This window comes from Malaclemys terrapin, chromosome 8, assembly GCF_027887155.1.
Source record: "Malaclemys terrapin pileata isolate rMalTer1 chromosome 8, rMalTer1.hap1, whole genome shotgun sequence".
In the NCBI taxonomy this organism is placed as follows: Eukaryota; Metazoa; Chordata; order Testudines; family Emydidae; genus Malaclemys; species Malaclemys terrapin.
Genome location: NC_071512.1, coordinates 56,236,093 through 56,257,466, shown reverse-complemented (window position 1 = coordinate 56,257,466; position 21,374 = coordinate 56,236,093). Strand labels below are relative to the sequence as shown.

Below are 21,374 nucleotides of genomic sequence, written 5' to 3'. Positions count from 1 at the left end.
AGATTTCTAAAGGTAGCTACAGCACTCAACCCAAGATTTAAGAATCTGAAGTGCCTTCCAAAATCTGAGAGTGAGGAGGTGTGCTTTCAGAAGTCTTAAAAGAGCAACACTCTGATGCGGAAACTACAGAACTGAACTACCAAAAAAGAAAATCAACCTTCCGCTGGTGGCATCTGACTCAGATTATGAAAATAAATATGCATTGGTCCGCACTGCTTCGGATCTTTACAGGTGAGTCGCATCATACGCACATTTAACTTACGCGAATTCAACTATACGCGCTCAGCAAAAAAAGAAAAACAACATGATACCTATAAATAGTGCGGGCGATTCCACCCAATGAGCATATGCCCCAGAGTGAGTGTGAGATGGGAGATGTGAATCTGCTGTTCCCTCAGTCGGTCTCAGTTCCGAGGTGCTTCTCATAGTGTGAGCATCTCGCCACGCTGAGTGTAATTCTAGTGTTTAATGATACGTATTGTTCGTACAACATGGCCCCTAAACGCAAGCCAACTATTTCATCTGGTGCTCAACCGAAGAAACAGCGATCTGTTCCAAGGCTGGAGGAAAAACTGGCTGTGTTGGACTTATTGAGAGACGGTATGCCAACGTGGTGCGTAAATATGTCCGCAACAAATTTAGCATCCGTGCCATCAAGACGAGAGAGAGAGAAATTCATCAAGCCATGGCATCAAGTGCTCCAATAACTGCTAAGGTGACGAGCCAGGTGCGTGATAAGACTTTAGTGAAGACTGAAAAGGCATTAAACTTATGGCTGGAGGACATGAACCGTAAACGTGTGCCTATCGATGGCAACACGTTGTGAGAAAAGGCTCTTAGCCTCCACGCGCTGTTCAAACCTCCTGCCGAAGAGGGACAGCCTTCTGATGAGAAGGAATTCAAAGCCAGCCAAGGTTGGCTTAACAGTTTTAGGAACCACTTCAACCTCAAAAACAACAGTAGTGCAAACTACTGGTGAAACTGCCCTCTGCCAATGAAGAGGCAGCAAAAGCCTACCCCAAACAATTAAAGAAAATCATAGAAGAAAAGGGCTATCTTCCAGAACAAGTTTTTAATGCTGACGAGACTAGGCTCTTCTGGAAAAAAATGCCCAACCGCACTTACATTTCAAAATCAGAAAGACAAGCCCCTGGCTTCAAAGCCGCTAAAGACTGTGTTGTTTTGTGGCAATGTGGCTGGGCATTTAATAAAGCTGGGCTTGCTCTACAGGGATGCAATTCCCCGTGCCCTAAAAGGCAAGAACAAAAATCTCCTGCCTGTGTTCTGGCAATCAAATAAAAAGGCTTGGGTGACGGCAGCATTATTTCTGGATTGGTTCCACAAGTGTTTCATTCCGGAGGTCAAGAGGTACCTTGAAGAGAAAAGACTTGACTTTAAAGTGTTGCTGATCGTAGACAATGCTCCTGGCCACCATGAGGCACTCCGGTTTGCACATAATGTTGAAGTAGTCTCTCCCCCCCACCCATACCATCTCCATCCTCCAACCTCTCAACCAAAGTGTGATTCGCTGTTTCAAGGCCACGTACATGAGGCTTGGCGTTCTCACGGATACGTAGCGCTATGGATGCTGATCCCAATCTTAATGTGATGGAGTGTTGGAAGTCTTTCAACATTGCGGATTGCATCACTTATATTAAACAGGCAATGGATACAATCAAGCCTGAAACAGTCAATGCATGTTGGCGAAACCTATGGAAAGAATGTGTGAATGATTTTAAGGGTTTCACGACCATTGACAAAGAAGTGAAACGCATTGTTCAGGTGGCCAGGCAAGTGGGTGGCGATGGCTTCGTCAACATCCTTGAGGAAGAAATTGAAGAATTAATTGAGAGCCATAGAGAAACACTGACTAACAATGAGTTAGAGCAGGGGTCGGCAACGTTCGGCGCGCGGCTCGCCAGGGTAAGCACCCTGGCGGGCCGGGCCAGTTTATTTACCTGCTGACGCAGCAGGTTCAGCCAATCGCGGCCCCCACTGGCCGAGGTTCGCCGTCCCGGGCCAATGGGGGTGGCGAGAAGTGGCGCGGGCGAGCGATGTGCTGGCCGCAGCTTCTCGCCGCCCCCATTGGCCCAGGACGCGGGCCAGTGGGGGCCGCGATCGGCCGAACCTGCCGCGTCAGAAGGTAAATAAAACTGGCCCGGCCCGCCAGGGTGCTTACCCTGGCGAGCCACGTGCTGAACGTTGCCGACCCCTGAGTTAGAGGAACTGATAAAATCGTCTACAGAAGATGAAGATGACGACGACGACGACAGGAAGAGCCAGCAAGTTGGAATCTTCATAAATTTGCTGAAGTGTTCCAAGCAGCGAAACACTTGAATGATTTAATTTCTGAATACAATCCCTCAATGGAACGAAGCCTCAAAATCACATGTAGTATTACAGACAAATTGAGACCGTACCAAGAAATGTTTGAGCAGCTCAAGAGACAACAGTGACAGTTGCCATTCACCATGTTTTTCAAGGAAAAACAACCAGATGAGTCTACACAATCAACTTCTCGAGCTGAACTAGAGCCAACCACTTCGTCTACGACTCGCTCTCCGTCACCCAAGCTCTCCATCACCTCCGTCTCCTGGATCGACATCAAGCCCTGATGACCCCCTGTAATTACCCCCTGTAATTAAAAATACAGTACTGTAAAATTATATTTTGCATATGTACTCTATTATATACTGTACACATACATATTACTGTACAGGATTGTATACACAAAACCAGGTACAATATACTGTACTTTATGGGCTATTTAAGGGATTTTCAAGGGTAATTTTGACTAGACACAATTTTCGCCTTACGCGCGGACTTTAGAACCTAACCCCCGCATAAGATGCGACTCCACTGTATCTAACAGAACCCATCATCGGAATGGACGCATGTCCTCTGGAAGGGTGGTTGAAGCATGAAGGGACATATGAATCTTTAGGCCATTGTGTGAAAATAAAACATGGGAACCATGAATCATGACTGCTGTAATCTGATGAATCAGGTATCCATATGTTCAACTGAATTTTCAATTATATATAAATTTGATTTTCTGTAATTTTGCCTTTGAAGACAAAAACATTAACTCCCTTCCAGTTTGTCATCCCTACAGATAAATTTCCATACAAGCCTCAAAATGTCTCATTGCTAGAAGCTCCATCATAGTTCTTTCTAGCCTTTGCAGGTCTCTAATAAAAGAGCCCTCTCCATAAAAGAAAGACTTCAGTTAACAGTAGTGATTAAATCCATCATGAAATTTCAAAGCATACACAAATTTACCTGTTTTGATCTCAAAGAATACCACTAATTCTGGTTATTTCAGTCTAACTCAGTATGTTCCAAACAGGCCATCCCCACATTTGGTCTTTGTCTTTAATGCCCTGACTAGCAATCCTGCATGCATGGTGGATGCCGCCAAAATACCTAGCGGTCACCTCAAAAAGCATCAGCAAGTGCTTCAAGTCACCATCTTTTAGGACTTAAACTTCTTTCACAATAGATTCAAATTTTTGAAACTGAAGAGTTGTGCCAAAACTTGGACTGAATACACTGCTGCACCAGCTAAATTCAGATGAACCATCTCTTGTGATTCCTGTTGCCTGAAACCTCAATTACTTAAGCTTTTATTCCTGATGCCATAAACTGTCCCAGATTGTAAATCTACTACACCAGAGTTAAATAAATCTTAGGGTAAATTTGATGTATACCAACCTTTGCTCAAGTACAGATCTGTCATCAGCAAGCACAGTAATAAATTTAGTTTTCTGTATGCATTTGAGACACTTTCAACTTTGCAGTTGCCTGTATAATGTCTTTCACAAGTGGATGCAAATATGGTCCAATACAAGATTAAGGTCACTTTTGGCATACAAATTGTAGACGACTACAACAATCTCTAAAACTGAAATGTTTAGGGTATGTGTAATTGAAGTGGCAAACTACTGCATGTCCTTATGTTGTGTGGTTATGCTTTAGCTACTCACTCCTTAACACACTCTTCCGTGCTATGCATTTTATACTTGGGGGAAAATAAACAAAAGGCAACTCAGCTATAGCTACAGATCAATATCTCTCTCGCGCGCACACACACACACACACACCAGGTCAGTATGCAGTTTTTAATATACGTTTAGAACAGTAAGGATTGATTTGTAAATCAAAATAGCTGCTAATTATGGACTCAATACAAAGCTTATTATGGATAGGTTGGCTAGTTCATTCTAACACTTGCCTTTCTGGCAAAATATAATCCTATTTGAACTGATTGCGGCCTATAGATTGTAAACTTATTCTCCATATAAAACTCAAAATGGCCTTGGCAGAAGCTACTGCCAAATTTCTGGGGTTCTAGGAGTTGCTGCATAGCTTACCCTGGCTTGGCTGGGAAATTAAACGTATTTGGAGACCTTTGCATTAAGTACCTCTGAGCTACTTGACTGCTGGGGAAAAAAGACAAGCAGTAGTGACTTTCCAGAAATTGCTCCTGAATAGTTTTAATGACAAAATTATTCCTCCAAACTGGGCATCAGAACTAAAGCCCAAACTGAGAGTGTAGTGCAGTGTAAGAGAGTTCCAAGTAGCAACCTTCTCAGTGACGGATACAGTGCCAAGGTATTCTGCAGAAACTTACTCCAGTAACTTCCAGATCACTAGAAACTTAATATAATCATGTAACGACATACACATTGTTTGAACCATTTGAACAGCCATTAAACTGAGATAGATCTACCCCTGGTCTTATCTACATAAGCCACAAGAAGTCTGGAGAATTTACGGGATAGATTTGTTCCTATATAGATAACTTTAGACTTCCAAAGAGTCTTAAGTGCCGAGCCAGACATCCTTGGGCTTGGGGAAGGGGAGGAGGGAGAGGAAATGTGAAGACTAGTGGCCTGATTGAGATGGAAGTTTAGACAGTAATTTGGGGTGAAGATGCATAACCTAATTTTAATAAACACAGTAAAAGGAGGATCCAGCCATCAGACTCGTATCTCACTAATTCTCCAGGCTGATGTTACAGATATGAGGAATGCTGTCTTCAGAGATAGGACACAGTATATAGTCTAACCAAGGTTCAAAGAAAGGAACTCAGGAACTTTGTGAAAACAAGATTTTGTTCACAAGATCGGATTCACACAGAGGGATACACGGAAAAAATGGAGAGCCACTTTGATCTACTTTTTGAGCTGTCCAGAAGGAGAGTCTTCCAGTTCATTGAGTAGGTATTCTTGTTAATGGTTTCCTACTTTTGGACCTCAGCAGAGCACTTGATCTACTGCTCCCAGCAATCAATCAAGCTGTCAACTTGAGATCCCATTGGACAATCTCATCCCAACCCTGACACAACATATCTAGTAGGCTGAGAACCTGGACTTGTGGATTTAACTATAGTTTCAGAAGGTCAGAATATCAAAATTGTCATGCCCAAGTCAAGGCTAACAGGAGCATCTTGGTTACATCCTTATCAGATTTCTGATGATCTTCTGGATCAAGGTTGAAGGAAACCCTTGCCTCTAGTCCAGAGGGGAATATCTGTTGATGATGCTGGATTCTGCCTGCCCCTGAAGTATATCAGGAGATATTTGGCAGTCATTGCTGGCAAAGACGTAGCTGGATCTTACCCCATTTGCAGAAAATGTAGGACTAGTCATACTGCTGACTGTCAACTCTCAAGGGATCTGCCAAAACATTGTCTAAAATTTTTCCAGTAGATGGAGAGCCACTGAAGCACTCTGACAGTGAATGCTGCATTCCAATAGGATAACTTTCTGACACAGCTGGCTAAATCAAGCCCCTCTCCTTAGCAGTTATTGTAATTTATCTGTGCGAGGTTCTCCATCAGGATTTGGACTACTTGATAACTACCAACCCTCATCTACCACATAGCCTGAGCATAAGACTTATGCCCCAAAAAGGTTGAGGCACTTGGCGTTTATTCTTAGATGTGAATCTAGAAGCTCCAGTCTGGCAAGATCCCTTATTAGCCATTGAGATCACATCTAATATTAGGCAAGAGTAAAAATATTCAAAGGCCTCCTCAGGTACTCGATACTGACTGTCTAATTACAAAAGGAACTAAACCTAGAGTTAGCAAAAGGGCCCTCGCAGGCTGTAGGTACCATTGTTCATAGGGGTGGCAACACTGCTTGCTCACAGAATATCAGAACCTACAGGCTTTCTTCTGGACCAAAATAAATCCTAGGTCTAAGGACTTCGTACTATGTCCCAAGAGTTCCCAGAAGGCCTTCATGCCATCAGGAAGGTAGGCAACCTATATGCTCAGCAGGAGAGACGAGGCACTCCTAACTCATCTGTGACATAAAACTCATTCCCTTCTATTACTGACCTCCTTAGACTGAGATATTAGCTGTGGGGACACCAAGCTGGTTGTAGGACCAGGAACAGGTGGAGAGATGCTGTCTCAAAGAAATAAATCTTGTAGTCTGATCTAGTAGAGATAGGAAATAAAGTCTGACAAGACATGGATTGCAACCAGATTAATTACTCTGTGCAACAGCGAAGGTGAGATATTAGTGATATGGCACTGAATGATAGACAGGGAGCAATCAAGAGGAAATTAACACAGCAGATGCAGGGAAGTAATGGAGCTATTGGTGAGTCCATGAAGACAGAGACACAATGTGAATTATAAAAAAAATTAGTAGTCAAACTTTTCATGATGAGATTACACCAATCATATGAACTCACTACTGTTGACTTGTCAGTACCAGAATTACTCAATGGTATGCAAGAGTTATAATTAAATCATCTTTCTCTCTAGGTTTATGTAGAACAGCTAAGTTCTACCAGAGTAAAGCTTCATTTAGCTAAGACGTATAGTTTGCACCTTTGTGAAATACATGTGTTAGTTCTAGCCTCAAATTGCTAAGAGTTTAACAATTAAACTAATGCAAGTCGAGTCAGCTATGAAAAATATATTTCCTCAAAGAAAACTTGAGGAATGACCTAACAGTTCAATTCTTGTCTTTTGTAAAAGAAAAATAAGTTGTTTACAAGAAGTAAAAGTTAGTTCTATTTTATATTAAGATTTCTATTAAAGTACTGTTCCACTATGTATGATTTAAAGTGACCTGACATTTCAGCTTCATTCTCTCACCGATCCCATAACAAGTTTGCTCCATTTATTAATATTTGTGGGCTTAGTTTTATGTATTTTTTTTAAATTATCATTTAACAACAGCCTTGCAAACTCACCTTGAGTCCTGAAAGATAAGTCAGGCTCTTTCCTTCTCGCATATCACCAGCAAGTAATAAAGTTTACCCTCCATGACACCTCAAGAACCACACTGAAGGCTGAGGTCGGGTGGGTAGATTCACAGGCCTAGCGGTTGAGGAAAAAAAATATATACCCTGTTCTCGTAAAGACACATGTACTCAGCTTTACATGGGCCAAGTAATTACAACGAAGTCAACGGGACTACTCACAGCGTGTAAAGTTAAGCAAATGCTTAAGTCTTTAGGGATCAAGGCCTATAGAATCATAGGACTGGACCTTAAAAGGTCATCTAGTCCAGTCCCCTGCACTCATGACAGGACTAAGTATTATATCTAGACCATCCCTGACAGGTGTTTGTCTAACCTGCTCTTAAAATTCCCAATTATGGAGATTCCACAACCTCCTTAGGCAATTTATTCCAGTGCTTAACTACCCTGATAGTTAGGAAGTTTTTCCTAATGTTCAACCTAAACTGCCCACTGCTTCTTGTCCTATCCTCAGAGGTTAATGAGAATAACTTATCTCCCTTCTCCTTGTGACAAAATTTAATATACTTGAAAAATGTTATGTCCTCTCGGTCTTCTCTTCTCCAGACTAAACAAACCCAATTTCTATCTATCTTCCCTCATAGGTCATGTTTTCTAGACCTTTAATCATTTTTGTTGCTCTCCTCTGGACTTTCTCTAATTTTCCACATCTTTCCTGAAATGTGGAGCCCAGAACTGGACACAATACTCCAGGTGAGGCCTAATCAGCATGGAATAGAGCAGAAGAATTATTTCTCATGTCTTGCTTACGACACTCCTGCTCATACATCCCAGGACGACGTTTGCTTTTCTTGCGACAGTGTTACACTGTTGATTCAGATTTAGCTTGTGATCCCCAGATCCCTTTCTGCAGTACTTCTTCCTAGACAGTCATTTCTCATTTTGTATGTGTGCAATTAATTGTTCCTTCCTAAGTGGAGTACTTTGCATTTGTCCTTATTGAATTTCATCTTATTTTCTGCAGACCATTTCTCCAGTTTGTCCAGATCATTTTGAATTATAATCCTATCCTCCAAAGCACTTGCAACCCCTCCCAGCTTTGTATCACCCGCAAACTTTTAAGTGTATTCTCTATGCCATTATCTAAATCACAGATGAAGATATTGAACAGAACTGGACCCAGAACTGATTCCTGCAGGAACCCACTCGATATTCCTTTACGGCTTGACTGTGAACCACTGATGATTACTCTCTGGGAATGTTTTTCCAACCAGCTATGCACCCACCTTATACTAGCTCCATCTAGGTTGTATTTCCCTGGTTTGTTTATGAGCAGGTCATGCGAGACGGTATCAAAAGCCTTACTTAAAGTCAAGATACCATATCTATCGCTCCCCCCAGCCCCATCCACAAGGCTTGTTACCCTGTCAGTTTGTAAACTGGACAGGCTTGATATTGGGTCAGTGAGACAGAGCTGGAGCCCCCACTAAATTTTGGCAGGCTGGGTTTGGGATTATTATAATTTTTTTTTTTTTTAAAAGGACTAACATCAGAGAACAGCAACATTAACATTTTCACATTACAGAGAAGAATGTCTCCATTAAGTAGATTAATGTAAGTTCCTTGTAACGGCTGTCCAAACTTAAACTACCTGTCCTTCCTCTCCCCCTACCCCCACCCCAGTACCATCATCTTTTTAAAAGGAATACACCAGACAGTTTTCAGGTAGGAGGAAGACACAGTGTACTCTGGAAACTGTTCTCTGGGAATTCCACTGCTAGTGGTGTTTTCCTTTCAGGTGTCTCTCCCAGCTCTAGCAAGAGCTAGCACACAAGAGATATTCAAACATAAACAAGTCTGCTCCTGTAAGATTAATAACTAGCTTTGTGGTAAGAGTACCTGAGAATTTCCAAGTAAACAGAGAATGAGAGAGAGCCTAATCAAAATTGTTTTGATTCATAAGACATACCTTAGACACACCATTTTCATCTGAGCGGGGATATCATGCAAACTGGGAGTCTTGGAAAACCATTAATATGATTTTTGAAAGAGGTCTCATAGGCCTGAATGTAATTAAGGTTTCGATCTATTACTTTCCTGTCCCTCTCACCAGACTTTATGCAAATCCTTGATGTTTTAATGTTTCTATCTTATTCCTCCCAGACAACAAACTAAAATGGGACAGAAACAGGATATACAGCAAGACTGAATCCAGTGATAACAGAAACTGAAACTCACGAGAATCAGCTACATAAAAGGTAATTATCTGTTGATGCAGCTTAACAGGTGACCTGCAAAAGATATTTTAAAAATTGGGGTTTTGCCCTTTTTCCATCTTTATGACACATGAAGGTGACTGAAGGGGATTCCCCCCCCCTGCCCCCACTGCTTGGTTCACTTGTAGAAATATCAAGCTTGTCAAGTTTGATCTTCCTTGGTTCTGCTAGAAACTTCTATAGGTGTCTCAGATATTTATTTTGTCAGATCTTACATTTTGATTGAAATGACACGGATTCTTTAACAGAAAAGTTTTCATCCAAAATGCTCTACACTCACTGAAGTTAGATGTGTTAAGAGGGGAGGGGAGGCAGGGAAAGAGGTTTAAACCATTCTGGCTAAAAATCCCTTCCCTTATTAGTTCATCTTTCAGTCTCCCTTGATTCCTGCAAAGTCATTTCACTATTTTTAAAATCATTAGTCTTACAATACATGAATATCTAACCTAAAAACCAGGCAAAAAAAAAAAAAATTTTTTTTCACAAAAGCCCTCCAAGGCCTTATTTATACAACAAAGAAGCACTCTTCCCGCCCCCCCCCCCTTTACAAATCGCCATCCTGTTCAGCTATCCTTATGCACAACATCCTTAAATCCAATTATCCCTTCATCAGTGGATTCCAATTGTGAGTTCTTATGCTACAGTAAGAGAAAGGATGGCCTTCTTCCTAAGGCATAGAACTAGCAGAATGGGCATTAAGACACCTGAGTTCTAGACTCAGCTCTAGTACTGTATGACCTTGGGCAACAGTTATCCCAAATGACCTCTCTGTGCCCCAGTTTCTTCCATATGTAAGTTATAAAAATGTAAATAGCTCCATAGACGACATGTAGCACTTTACATCCATGGATAGTGCACACCGTGGTCCCAAAAAGCTTACAATCTATATAGGTCAAAAAAGTCAAAGAAGAGTTCTGGAGACAGAGAATGTGGGGACCACTGATGACAAGAAGCTATTTAAAGAAGTGGTTTTAAAGGAGGGGATAAGTTTTTGCCAGTCAAAGACAAGAATACTTCCAGAAGTATTTTATTTATCGTTTGTATTGCGTTAGTACCTAGATGCCTCAGTCCCGCTGTACAAAGTACATAGGCACTGTACAAAGATGAATCAAAATGACAAAAAGAGAAAGAGAGCAGTAAGACAAAAGATTTGAGAGGAGCAAAGGGAATAGATGTAGGTAATTATGGAAGGTCTTGCAGATTATGAGGATCTTGAACCGGATGTGATAAGATGCAGAACGCCAATGGAAAGATTCCAGGAAGTTTGGTTTTTTCCCCAGTGGGGGAAGTGGTCAGAGCTGAGAGAAAGGAAGATAACTTTAGTACCACCAATTTTGACAGACCTGGAGGGTAGCAAAAGAGTTCAGAGGCAGGGAGACCAGTCAGGACTAGATTTCAGTTATAAAAGAAAAAAAAATGACTACTACATTGATAGGGATTTAACCATTGGAATCAATAATAAAGATTCATTTGGGAGATATTAACAAGGAAAATGTGTCAGCAGTGGGTGGAGGAGAAAATAATCAAATGCAGCACAGATTACAGGCCTGGGAGACATGAAGGATGGTAATGTTGTCCATGAACAAAAGGGAGATGGAGGAAAGAAAAGTTTTGTTTTGAAAAGAACAAGTCTGAGATAGCATGGAGACAACCCAGAGGAATGAGAGGAAGCCAGGAATGCAACACTAGATAGAGAAAAAGGATTTGGGGACTGCCATTATGGGGGAGGTAGCTGAAGTGTTTTAAGATCCCTGGATAGAAGGCCTTTTAGAACTGTAAAGAATATTAACTGCATCTCATCACCTCTTTCAGAGGCTCTTGCTTCAGTCCCTGACTCTTCAAAAAGGGATATATGTCTCCTTTTAGTATATTATCTAGGCTTTTTTGCTGACACTGGTCTTCTAAATTACAAGACGACTGGACTTTTAAAAGCAAAGAATTAAGTTTACTTAATGGACATGTACCAGTACTTTCCACTCCAAAATACTGTATTGTGCATTTCTGTACTTTTGAGATTCCACAATACTTTCATTCTGTGAAAAACCCATTGACTATCTCTTCTCCTAACCCCCCAAACTGCTTGGTTCCAAAAACATTTTAACTCTACAAGCCACCATAAAAAGCTCTGCAGACTACTGGTCCAATGATCACAATTTGAGAACCGCTGCTATATTGCCTTTCACAGCATAGAAATCCCAAGCACTTTACAGACTATACATATATATATATATATATATATATATATACACACACACACAGATTTTGCTTTACATGTAGCACCCATTTAACACTACACAGTATAAGTAGGGCTTGGCCCTGTATTGATTTGAAACTGCAGAAGAACGTAGGCAGGAAGAATGTAATAGCCCAAATTAGAATTTGGCCTCCATACCACCATTAGCATACTTGGGCTTGCACGAAGTCCTATGTGATATTTAACAACCACAATGAAGGACTTTGGATTTCTCATCTGAATAACTTAACTCTCTTTCCCTTTACAGTTAATGTCACTCTGCCATGCAATCTTCCCCACTTCACCAATTTGCTCACCCAGCAATAGCCTCTTGGCCCAACCATCTAGTCTACATCCCCTCAACACATCCCTTTTTCTCCCCATGACTATTTTCTATCACCTTTCCCAGACATATGTCTTTCCTCCTCCCTCCTGCACCAGCATATCCTTTACTCCCCCACATCTGAGTCTTCTACTGAGATTAGCCCTACTTCCTCCATCTATTCCACTCTTCCCTCGTTTTCTGCTCAGCCTCCTTTCCTTTGCACTTACCTCCTCCCAATAAACTCCCCTTTACCCGATGTACTCCCCAACTATGCCACTCCTTCCCCCTCAATGTCCTTCCCCCAGATCACTGCTTGGCTTGGCCATACCCACCCCCCCCCCTTCCTGCTAGGCATCCCTTGCTCATGGTCTCACCTCCCAACACCTTTCCCCCATTCCCTCCGCTCGCCCTGTCAGACGCACACAGCCAGCCCCGGCTCTGCCCTTCCCCTTCAACTCGCCTTTCGCCCCCGGTCCGTCCCCGCGTTACACCCCCGCCCGGGCCGAGCTACCGGGTCTGACCCTCACCTCACCCCTCCCCCTCACCGGAGATACTGCGCACACAGCAGGCTCATCCTCCGCCGCTCGCTGCCCGTCCCCGCCGCCCCCTCTCCGGGTCTCACAGCCGGGGCCGCTCCGCCGCCCAGGAGCCGCCGCCGCCGCCGCCGCCTCCGGCCGCCGCCATCTTCCTGTGCTGGGCCCAGGCTCCTCCTGCCCGCCGGGTGTCCCCGCGCTGAGTCTCCGGCCCGGGAGTGGGCGTAGAGTAGGGGCTGTTCTCGCGAGACCCGCTCCGGCCCCGCGCAGCTCTCGGCTGCCTGCCTCAGGCGACCAGGCTCGTGAAGGAGCCGCCGCCGCCGCCGCCTCCGCGCGCCGGGGCAGGCAGCAGCAGCCTCCGGGCTTCACAGTCAATGCTGTCCGCCTCCCCCACACTTCCGGCCCCAGGCCCGGCCCCACCTCCCCAGCCACACTTCCTGCCGGCGCTACAGCCAAAGCCTTCCCTGCGCGCTCGCCGCCAACCCGTTGGCTGGGCCGCTGCTATAGCAACGGGAAGGTTGCTATACTATCACCATAACAACCGCCGAGCGTGCCGCTCTTCCGGATTGGAATGGAGCCAACGAAACTGGCCCCGCCCCATGCTATTCCTGCAACCGCCCGCTCCCACTTGGCTGCCTGCCCTACACCGCGACCACTCCCCCTCTCCTCGCCAATGCCCCCCACACCGCCAGCTTCTCCGTGTGACTACACTGTGCTCTGCCAGATTCACCAGCTGGGGGCCGGGCTGGCTGGGCCCTCATGTAGGGTGACCAGATGTCCTGATTTTATAGGGACAGTCCTGATATTTGGGGCTTTTTCTTATATAGGTGCCTATTACCCCCCACCTCCTGTCCCGATTTTTCACACTTGCTATCTGGTCACTCTACCCTCATGAGTCAGGGCCCTGAGGCCAGTCGCTTGGGGGAAATCACACAGATCCTCCCCGTGCTTCGTGCCGTGCCGATCAGCACCTGGAGTGAAGATGAAACCAAACTCTACTCTCCCCTCCCCTGGAAGAGCTCAGCACGGCCCAGCGCATCTGGGAGGGGGCTATGCCTGCACCTTCCTCTGCAGCACTCTCAGAGATGGTACCAAACTAAAGGCATTGCTGTTCCCAGATTCGTGCAGTTGTTACAGCAACATGCAAATACCTTGCCGTGCTACCCTGCGCTCACCACTGTGCCTGTATCAGGGAAAGTCCGAGGGTTCCTTTCCAATGCGGGGGGAGAGCAAGATAAAATACAGTCAATTCATTTTCCTTGAAGTCAGGAGGCAATTTTGCTGTGTCACAGATTTAATCATGTAGGATTCCAGGAAGCTCCTATAGCCCCAAGCTGTGACAGCTAAAATGAGAGTGATTTCAAACCGTTCTGAGTGAGATGCTCACTGCTTCATTTCAAAGTCTTTCATCACAAGAGGGAGCTAAAAAAAATACATTGATGCATTACTCCAAATAATAAGGAAGGTTGCCCGCCACCTGTCAGTAACGTTAAAACAAAACAAAACACACACACACACACCCCAAACCACCTAAGGCCATGCTGCAGCCCCTGCTTCCTTCCAAGATACTCCCTGTAAGGGGGAGTAATCATGTCCCTTCTTTCCCAAGTGCTCTAGAAAGGACCTCTCTTACCTTATTGAGGACTAGAGCTATTCCAGTTCCTTAATTCAGCTGTTTGCTTGGTTCTTCCTGCTGTCATTTTTCTACCCACCACCCCATTATTAGAAGGGTGGGCTTGTTCTACCCCCCTCCCCGCCCCGCCCACTGGCCCCGAAGTGCTATCTTTGTCTCCTCTCTGGGGAGATGAGCTAGTTCCCAGCTCTCTCACACATACCCACGCTTCGCTGCTGGCTTTCTCTTCCTTTCCTTGCCAGCTGGGAGAGTGAACTGTCTCTTCCTTCTCTGTGAGGAAGTACAATGTAGTGCAATTAGGGCCTGATTTTCATAGATCAGCATCCACAATAGGAGCCAGATTTCCAGGAGTTCAGTACCCAACTCCGTGTTGCTCACTCTTTTGATATTATCACACATATCTCATGATATCTGGTGCTTTTCTTAAAGCTTCAGCTCCTGGAGTTCAGTGATTGTGTGAGAATCTCGGCTTTTTATTTTTAAGAATGTTTCTTTCCGCTCATAGTTGCAGAGAAAAGCATGAAAACATGAACCCAAAAGGCTCAAAAATCAGAACACATATAAAGAGACGCAAAATGTATTTTTTTTAAAAAACCCTCATGATTTTAAATAGAATATCATGATTGTTTGGGGCCCAATTTATGATTTTTGAGTACTTAGGGTGTTTGGTATGCTGAGCTCTTTGGAAAATCTGCTACTTATTTGTGTGCCTGAATAGGAGCAGAACTGTTTTGAAAATCTGGCCCTTAGGGCCTGGCTCTGGACAGCAGGGGCTTGGTTTCTAGTCCCATATAAAAAAAAGAAGGCTAAAATGGAGTTAAGATTAAAAGAATGTATTAGTAATTTAAGGTAAAAAACTGTGCAACCTTTGGCAGGTCACTTAATCTCCTGTCCCTCAGTTTCTCAATCTGAAATTTGGAGATAAAAACAGTACCTGCCATGGCCAGGCAGGTATGTGTTTCTAAAGAACTTTGAGATCCCTGGCCAGATGATGCCACAGAAATGCCAAAAAAAAATTACGAGTGTTTCTGTATCCCACACATCTCCTGAGGGTGGTGTTCTGTCCCCTCTAGTGGCACTGAGCCCACTTAGGGATTAACGAATCTACTTTACAGGTTTAGCTAAAGACCAGTTGGCTTTTGGCTCATGCACTGAGGTCCCAGGTTCAATTCTGCCTGCTGACGACCAGGGTCTGTTGGCATTACATTTTCTCCATCACCTCCATTGCTACTGTGGACCCATCTTCTTCTTCTATGGGATCCTGAAATGGGCAGCCTCTCCACTGTTTTTCCCTCCATCCTGGCTGCTGGGCAGGATTTAGTTCCTCCTAGCTTCTGCTATGGGATGGGGTAGGAAGGCAGCTCAACTTTGCCCTTTCCTACTAGCTGGTACACTTATATCAGGCATTCCTTGGCTTAAGCAGGGCACCAGTGAGAATATGCGTTGGAGAGGGAAGCTTCTCCAATCAGACTGCCAGATGTGCAAATGAAAAGAGTACTTGGGTCACCAAAGCTTCATCCCACCAAGAACAGACTGTGCATGATGTGGTAAATGAGCGGCTTTCTGCTAAGAGCTCTGAGGAGATTTAAGCCCACTGGAGAATCAGAATATCCATCCCCATATTTATTGCAGTCCTGGCTTGGACGCATCATAGGTTCTCTCCAACTCTCCTTTTACGTTCCCCTAACTCTCCCACAAACACACGGGTCAGTTCTGCATACATTCCCTATCCAAACCACCAGAGTAATTTGGGGCAGGTGACAGTTGGGGAGCAGAAAGTCTTCCTTTGAATCTTAAGTATCAGAGGGGTAGCTGTGTTAGTCTGGATCTGTAAAAAGCGACAAAGAGTCCTGTGGCACCTTATAGACTAACAGACGTATTGGAGCATAAGCTTTCGTAGTGAATACCCACTTCGCCAGATGCATGTAGTGGAAGTTTCCAAAGGCAGGTATAAATATGCAGGCAAGAATCAGTCTAGAGATAATGAGGTTAGTTCAATCAGGGAGGATGAGGCCCTCTTCTAGCAGTTGAGGTGTGAACACCAAGAGAGGAGAAACTGCTTTTGTAGTTGGCTAGTTATTCATAGTCTTTGTTTAATCCTGAGCTGATGGTGTCAAATTTGCAAATGAACTGAAGCTCAGCAGTTTCTCTTTGAAGTCTGGTCCTGAAGATTTTTTGCTGCAGGATGGCTACCTTTAAATCTGCTATTGTGTGTCCAGGGAGATGGAAGTGTTCTCCTACAGGTTTTTGTACATTGCCATTCCTAATATTTGACTTGTGTCCATTTATCCTTTTACATAGGGACTGTCCAGTTTGGCCGATGTACATAGCAGAGGGGAATTACTGGCACATGATGGCATATATTACATTGGTGGATGTGCAGGTGAATGAACTGGTGATGTTGTGGCTGATCTGGTTAGGTCCTGTGATGGTGTCATTGGTGTAGATATGTGGGCAGAGTTGGCATCGAGGTTTGTTGCATGGATTGGTTCCTGAGTTAGAGTTACTATGGTGCGGTGTGTGATTGCTGGTGAGAATATGCTTAAGGTTGGTGGGTTGTCTGTGGGCTAGGGTTGGCCTGCCTCCCAAGGCCTGTGGAAGCGAGGGATCATTGTCCAGGATGGGTTGTAGATCACTGATGATGCATTGGAGAGGTTTTAGCTGAGGACTGTAGGTAATGGCCAGTGGAGTTCTGTTGGTTTCTTTCTTGGGCTTGTCTTGCAGCAGGAGGCTTCTGGGTACACGTCTGGCTCTGTTGATTTGTTTCCTTATTTCCTTGTGCGGGTATTGTAGTTTTGAGAATGCTTGGTGAAGATCTTGTAGGTGTTGGTCTCTGTCTGAGGGGTTGGAGCAAATGTGGTTGTATCTCAGCGCTTGGCTTTAGATGATGGATCATGGGGTGTGTCCGGGATGGAAGCTGGAGGCATGAAGGTAGGCATAGTGGTCGGTGGGTTTTCAGTATAGGGTGGTGTTAATGTGACTGTCACTTATTTGTACCGTGGTGTCTAGGAAGGGACCTCCCATGTAGATTGGTCCAGGCTGAGGTTGATGGTGAAGTGGAAGCTGTTGAAATCATTGTGGAATTCTTCCAGAGTCTCCTTCCCATGTAATATACGCCATCATGTGCCAGCAATTCCCCTCTGCTATGTACATCGGCCAAACTGGACAGTCCCTACGTAAAAGGATAAATGGACACAAGTGAGATATTAGGAACGGCAATATATAAAAACCTGTAGGAGAACACTTCAATCTCCCTGGACACACACAAGGCCGGCTTTAGGAAGTGTGGGGCCCTATTCGAACAGTTTCGAAGGGTCCCCGACAGGGATGACTAAAAAAAAAAATACGTAAAAAAAACACGTGGGGCTTGTACTAACCAGGCTGCGCTCCTAGTCTTGGCAGTGGGTCCTTCACTCGCTCCGGATCTTCAGTGGCACTGAAGGACCCGCCGCCAAATTGCTGCCAAAGACCCGGAGCGCCACCGGGTGAGTAAAAATTAAAAATTAAAAAGGCGCCTCTAGCCAGGGAAGGGATTCTCTGCCACTTGCTCTCCACTCTGGGCAGCCCTGCCACTGGGCCCGATTAGGCGCGGGGCCCGATTCGGGGGAACTGGTGGAATTGGCCTAAAGCTGGCCCTGGACACACAATAGCAGATTTAAAGGTAGCCATCCTGCAGCAAAAAAACTTCTGGACCAGACTTCAAATAGAAACTGCTGAGTTTCAGTTCATTTGCAAATTTGACACCATCAGCTCAGGATTAAACAAAGACTATGAATGGCTAGCCAACTACAAAAGCAGTTTCTCCTCCCTTGGTGTTCACACCTCAACTGCTAGAAGAGGGCCTCATCCTCCCTGATTGAACTAACCTCGTTATCTCTAGACTGATTCTTGCCTGCATATTTATACCTGCCTCTGGAAACTTCCACTACATGCATCTGATGAAGTGGGTATTCACCCATGAAAGCTTATGCTCCAATACGACTTTGAATCTTAGACTCCAAAGCTGGGGATTCAGTCTATAACATCTTTGCAGGGAGCCTCAGCTCTGCTTATAATGACATTCTGCAATGACATCGCAGGAAATAACAGCCAGTGTGACTGAGTAGCTGGGAGTTACCAATAGAAAAGGCTATAATTTAATCATCGTTTGTGGTGCTGGGTGGCTCAGGAGACTGGTAGTAGTGTAGGGCGCCTTTCACTTTTAGGATACCAGTTCAAATCCAGCACTAGTGACTGCAAGTTCATACTGTTTGATGGTGTAATAGGTGCTAGTGCAGGAGGAAAGAGTTTTATTGCTAAAGCACAGGGCTAACTGCTGGAATCTTCTGACTTATTCATTGACTTTGGGGGACTCCTTTAATTTCTATGTGCCTCAGTTTCTCCATCTGTAATATAAGGATATTAACTAGAGCTGGATGAAAAATGAGGATTCAGTGGAATCAAAATGTTCTTTGTAAATGTGTCAATTCCATTAAAACTTTTGACAGAAGCCAGACAGAGATTCCTGGCTCCTGGGACTGGCTAACTCCTTGGTTCTCATCTGGTGGGCTGCTCTATGCCCGAGAATCCCTGGCTTCCTGACTACCCACCTGGTGGCTTAGGGTCAGTCAGTTAGTGAGGCATTCAGGGAGCCTGTGACCTGAACAGGCCAGCAGCTTACTGGGGGGCAGCTAGGGAACCAGGCAGCCTGGATCTGGGAAATATTTTTAAAAGGTCAAAACAAATTATTTCATTTTTTTCTCAACAAAATGTTGGAATTCCCATTCCATGAGAAATTTCAACATTTTGATTTTTTGTCCTGTGGCTAAAGGTTTTTTTAAAACATTTGGAATTTCCCACTGAATGGGAATCACAGGTTCTTTCCAACCCGAATAACAACACTTATCCACCTCATGGGGCCAGGGCTGGCTCAAGCAGAGCTGGTGTCCTCAAGCTACAAGGGGACCAAAATTCAGTTTCAACCTTTGTGTCCCGGTCTTCTCTGTTATGCTAGCTAAGGAAAGCAGGAGGCACTAGAGAATGTGTTCAGATCTGGTCTGTGTGTTTGTGGAGATAGGAAAAAAGTGTTAAGCAGAATGAGAGGAGATGGATAAATAGATTTAAAAGATGCCAGAAAGCATATAATAATTATAATCGTACATAATTCCACAGTATAATGTAAAGCGACAAAAATGCTGGGGAAAGATACATGACAGTTTTCCTCTGGATGCATGGATAGTCCTCTTGTGTAATCTTGCTGAAGATGATTTTTCTTCTTATCACAAACAGAAATTCTTATGTATGATTTTCTCTCTTCTGTACTATTATTCATCACATGACAATGAAAATCAGAAGAAGCCCCAAATGGCACATAGATAGATTTCAGAAGTTTCACATTGTGCCACCAGCGCAGATCAGTTATATACTTTGGGGAGAAAACAAAGTCTTTCCAAAATATTTGGAATTCTTGGCCAGATACTATGGTATAAAATAAGCTATTCCTTTCATAGGACTTCCTTATAACATGGTAACTCTGCTAGATGTAGCAAGAATCTCTGTGATACTCCTTATATAATCATTACAATGTTTATTTGGTTTTTCTTTTGTTTTAAAGCCTAACAGAATGAGAGGAGAGAAACCTGGGATGTGTCCCAGCAAAGGCTACAACAACAAGGAAACATCCCAACTCCTTAGGCAGATCAAAGATCGCCACAAAGCTCTGAATCAGCACAAAGCAGCTTGCATGCCATGCTATGTGCACTGGAACACAGCTGTAAAACTCATGCTAGCATTTTGACCTGTCACATGGCACCCTCTTGACTCAGGGAGGCTCCATGCAACTGCGGGCTTGGTAGAATTGTCTGAACCAGCCCAGCATGGGGCTGTTTGGGGGCTAAATTTGCAAATATTTATGACATGCTTTGATGGAGGATGCTTATAGGAGGGCATGTGCATTACAAAGGAGAGCACAAAGTGGTAGGGCCCAAACCCCAGTACACAGAAAATCACTGTGTAAGTGTAAGAATGTAATGTAAGAATGAAAAATGGCAAATCCTTTAGAACACTGGGTCTCAATGTGGAGGTCATGACCCTCAAGCAAAGGGGTTCTCAAACTGGGGGTCTGGATCCCTCAGGGGGTTGCAAGGTTATTACATGGGGGGTCATGAGCTGTCAGCCTCCACCCTAAACCCTGCTTTGCCTCCAGAATTTATAATGGTATTAAATATATAAAAAGGTGTTTTTAATTTATAAGGGGGGGTCACACTCAGAGGCTTCCTATGTGACAGGGGTCTCCAGAACAAAAGTTTGAGAACCACTGCTCAAGCAAGTAGTGGAAAGATTGGAGTGGGTGGTCATGACCACTCTCCCTTTCTTTATGGTTAGATGAGAGGGGAGATCCTGATTTTTCTATTGCAGTATGTGAGATCTAGAGAGGCTAACATTCTTAGTCTGGGACCTGAAAAGGTAACTTTTAGATACAAAAGTAACAAAGACAAATTATGCAAAGGGAAGTATTTGGAGAAGGGAAATCCAGAGCTAAAAGATGTAACGAAGTAAGCATTCAAAAGGATCAACTTGTAGTTTAGATCAGAAAATGTCGTTACAGTTAAACAGGACAAGGAAAGTTTTAAAAAAGGGTTACTCCTGATCTTCATTAAGAATTAAAACAATGATAAAAAACAAGTTATGGCTGAGAGTACATATCGATAATTTACGAGTAAAAGAACATGGCAATTACATGAATGTTATTATCCCAACTTCAAGCATTACAAACCGAGGAAATTCATAGTTAAACATAAAAGAAATGTATACATGTTAAACATATGGAAATTCAAAGCTAAGGCATCCAAACAACCTTAACTCTGCTGTGTAGTGATACCATTAAGGAGAGAGAAGGGAAAACAAAACAAAAAACCACACATACAAAACCAACTCCCCCCCAAACAAACAAACAAACAAACAAAAACACTACTATGTCTTTCAAATCAGTTTAATCTAATCTGAGACTACACTCTACAATGCATTAATCATAATTGAACAGTTATTGCATAATGTCACTACAGGAACCAAAAGCTGCTCTAACTTACTCCAGGGCAAGACAGAATCATCTGCACAGCCCTAAAATATGGGTATGTCTACACTACGAAATTAGTTCGAATTTATAGAA

General features: G+C 43.8%; 1 protein-coding gene across 2 annotated transcripts in view; it reads right to left on the bottom strand.

Annotated features, from left to right (window-relative positions):
• Nucleotides 1–12,950, bottom strand: part of SMG7 (SMG7 nonsense mediated mRNA decay factor) — a 110,021-nt gene extending 97,071 nt beyond the window's left edge. For both annotated transcript variants that reach the window (XM_054037129.1, XM_054037130.1), the window contains exon 1: nucleotides 12,607–12,950. In XM_054037129.1, coding sequence (XP_053893104.1) covers nucleotides 12,607–12,635 — 29 coding nt within the window. In that variant the 5' untranslated portion in view covers nucleotides 12,636–12,950. The remainder of the gene's footprint in view (nucleotides 1–12,606) is intronic.
• Between the last annotated feature and the right edge of the window lie 8,424 nt (nucleotides 12,951–21,374).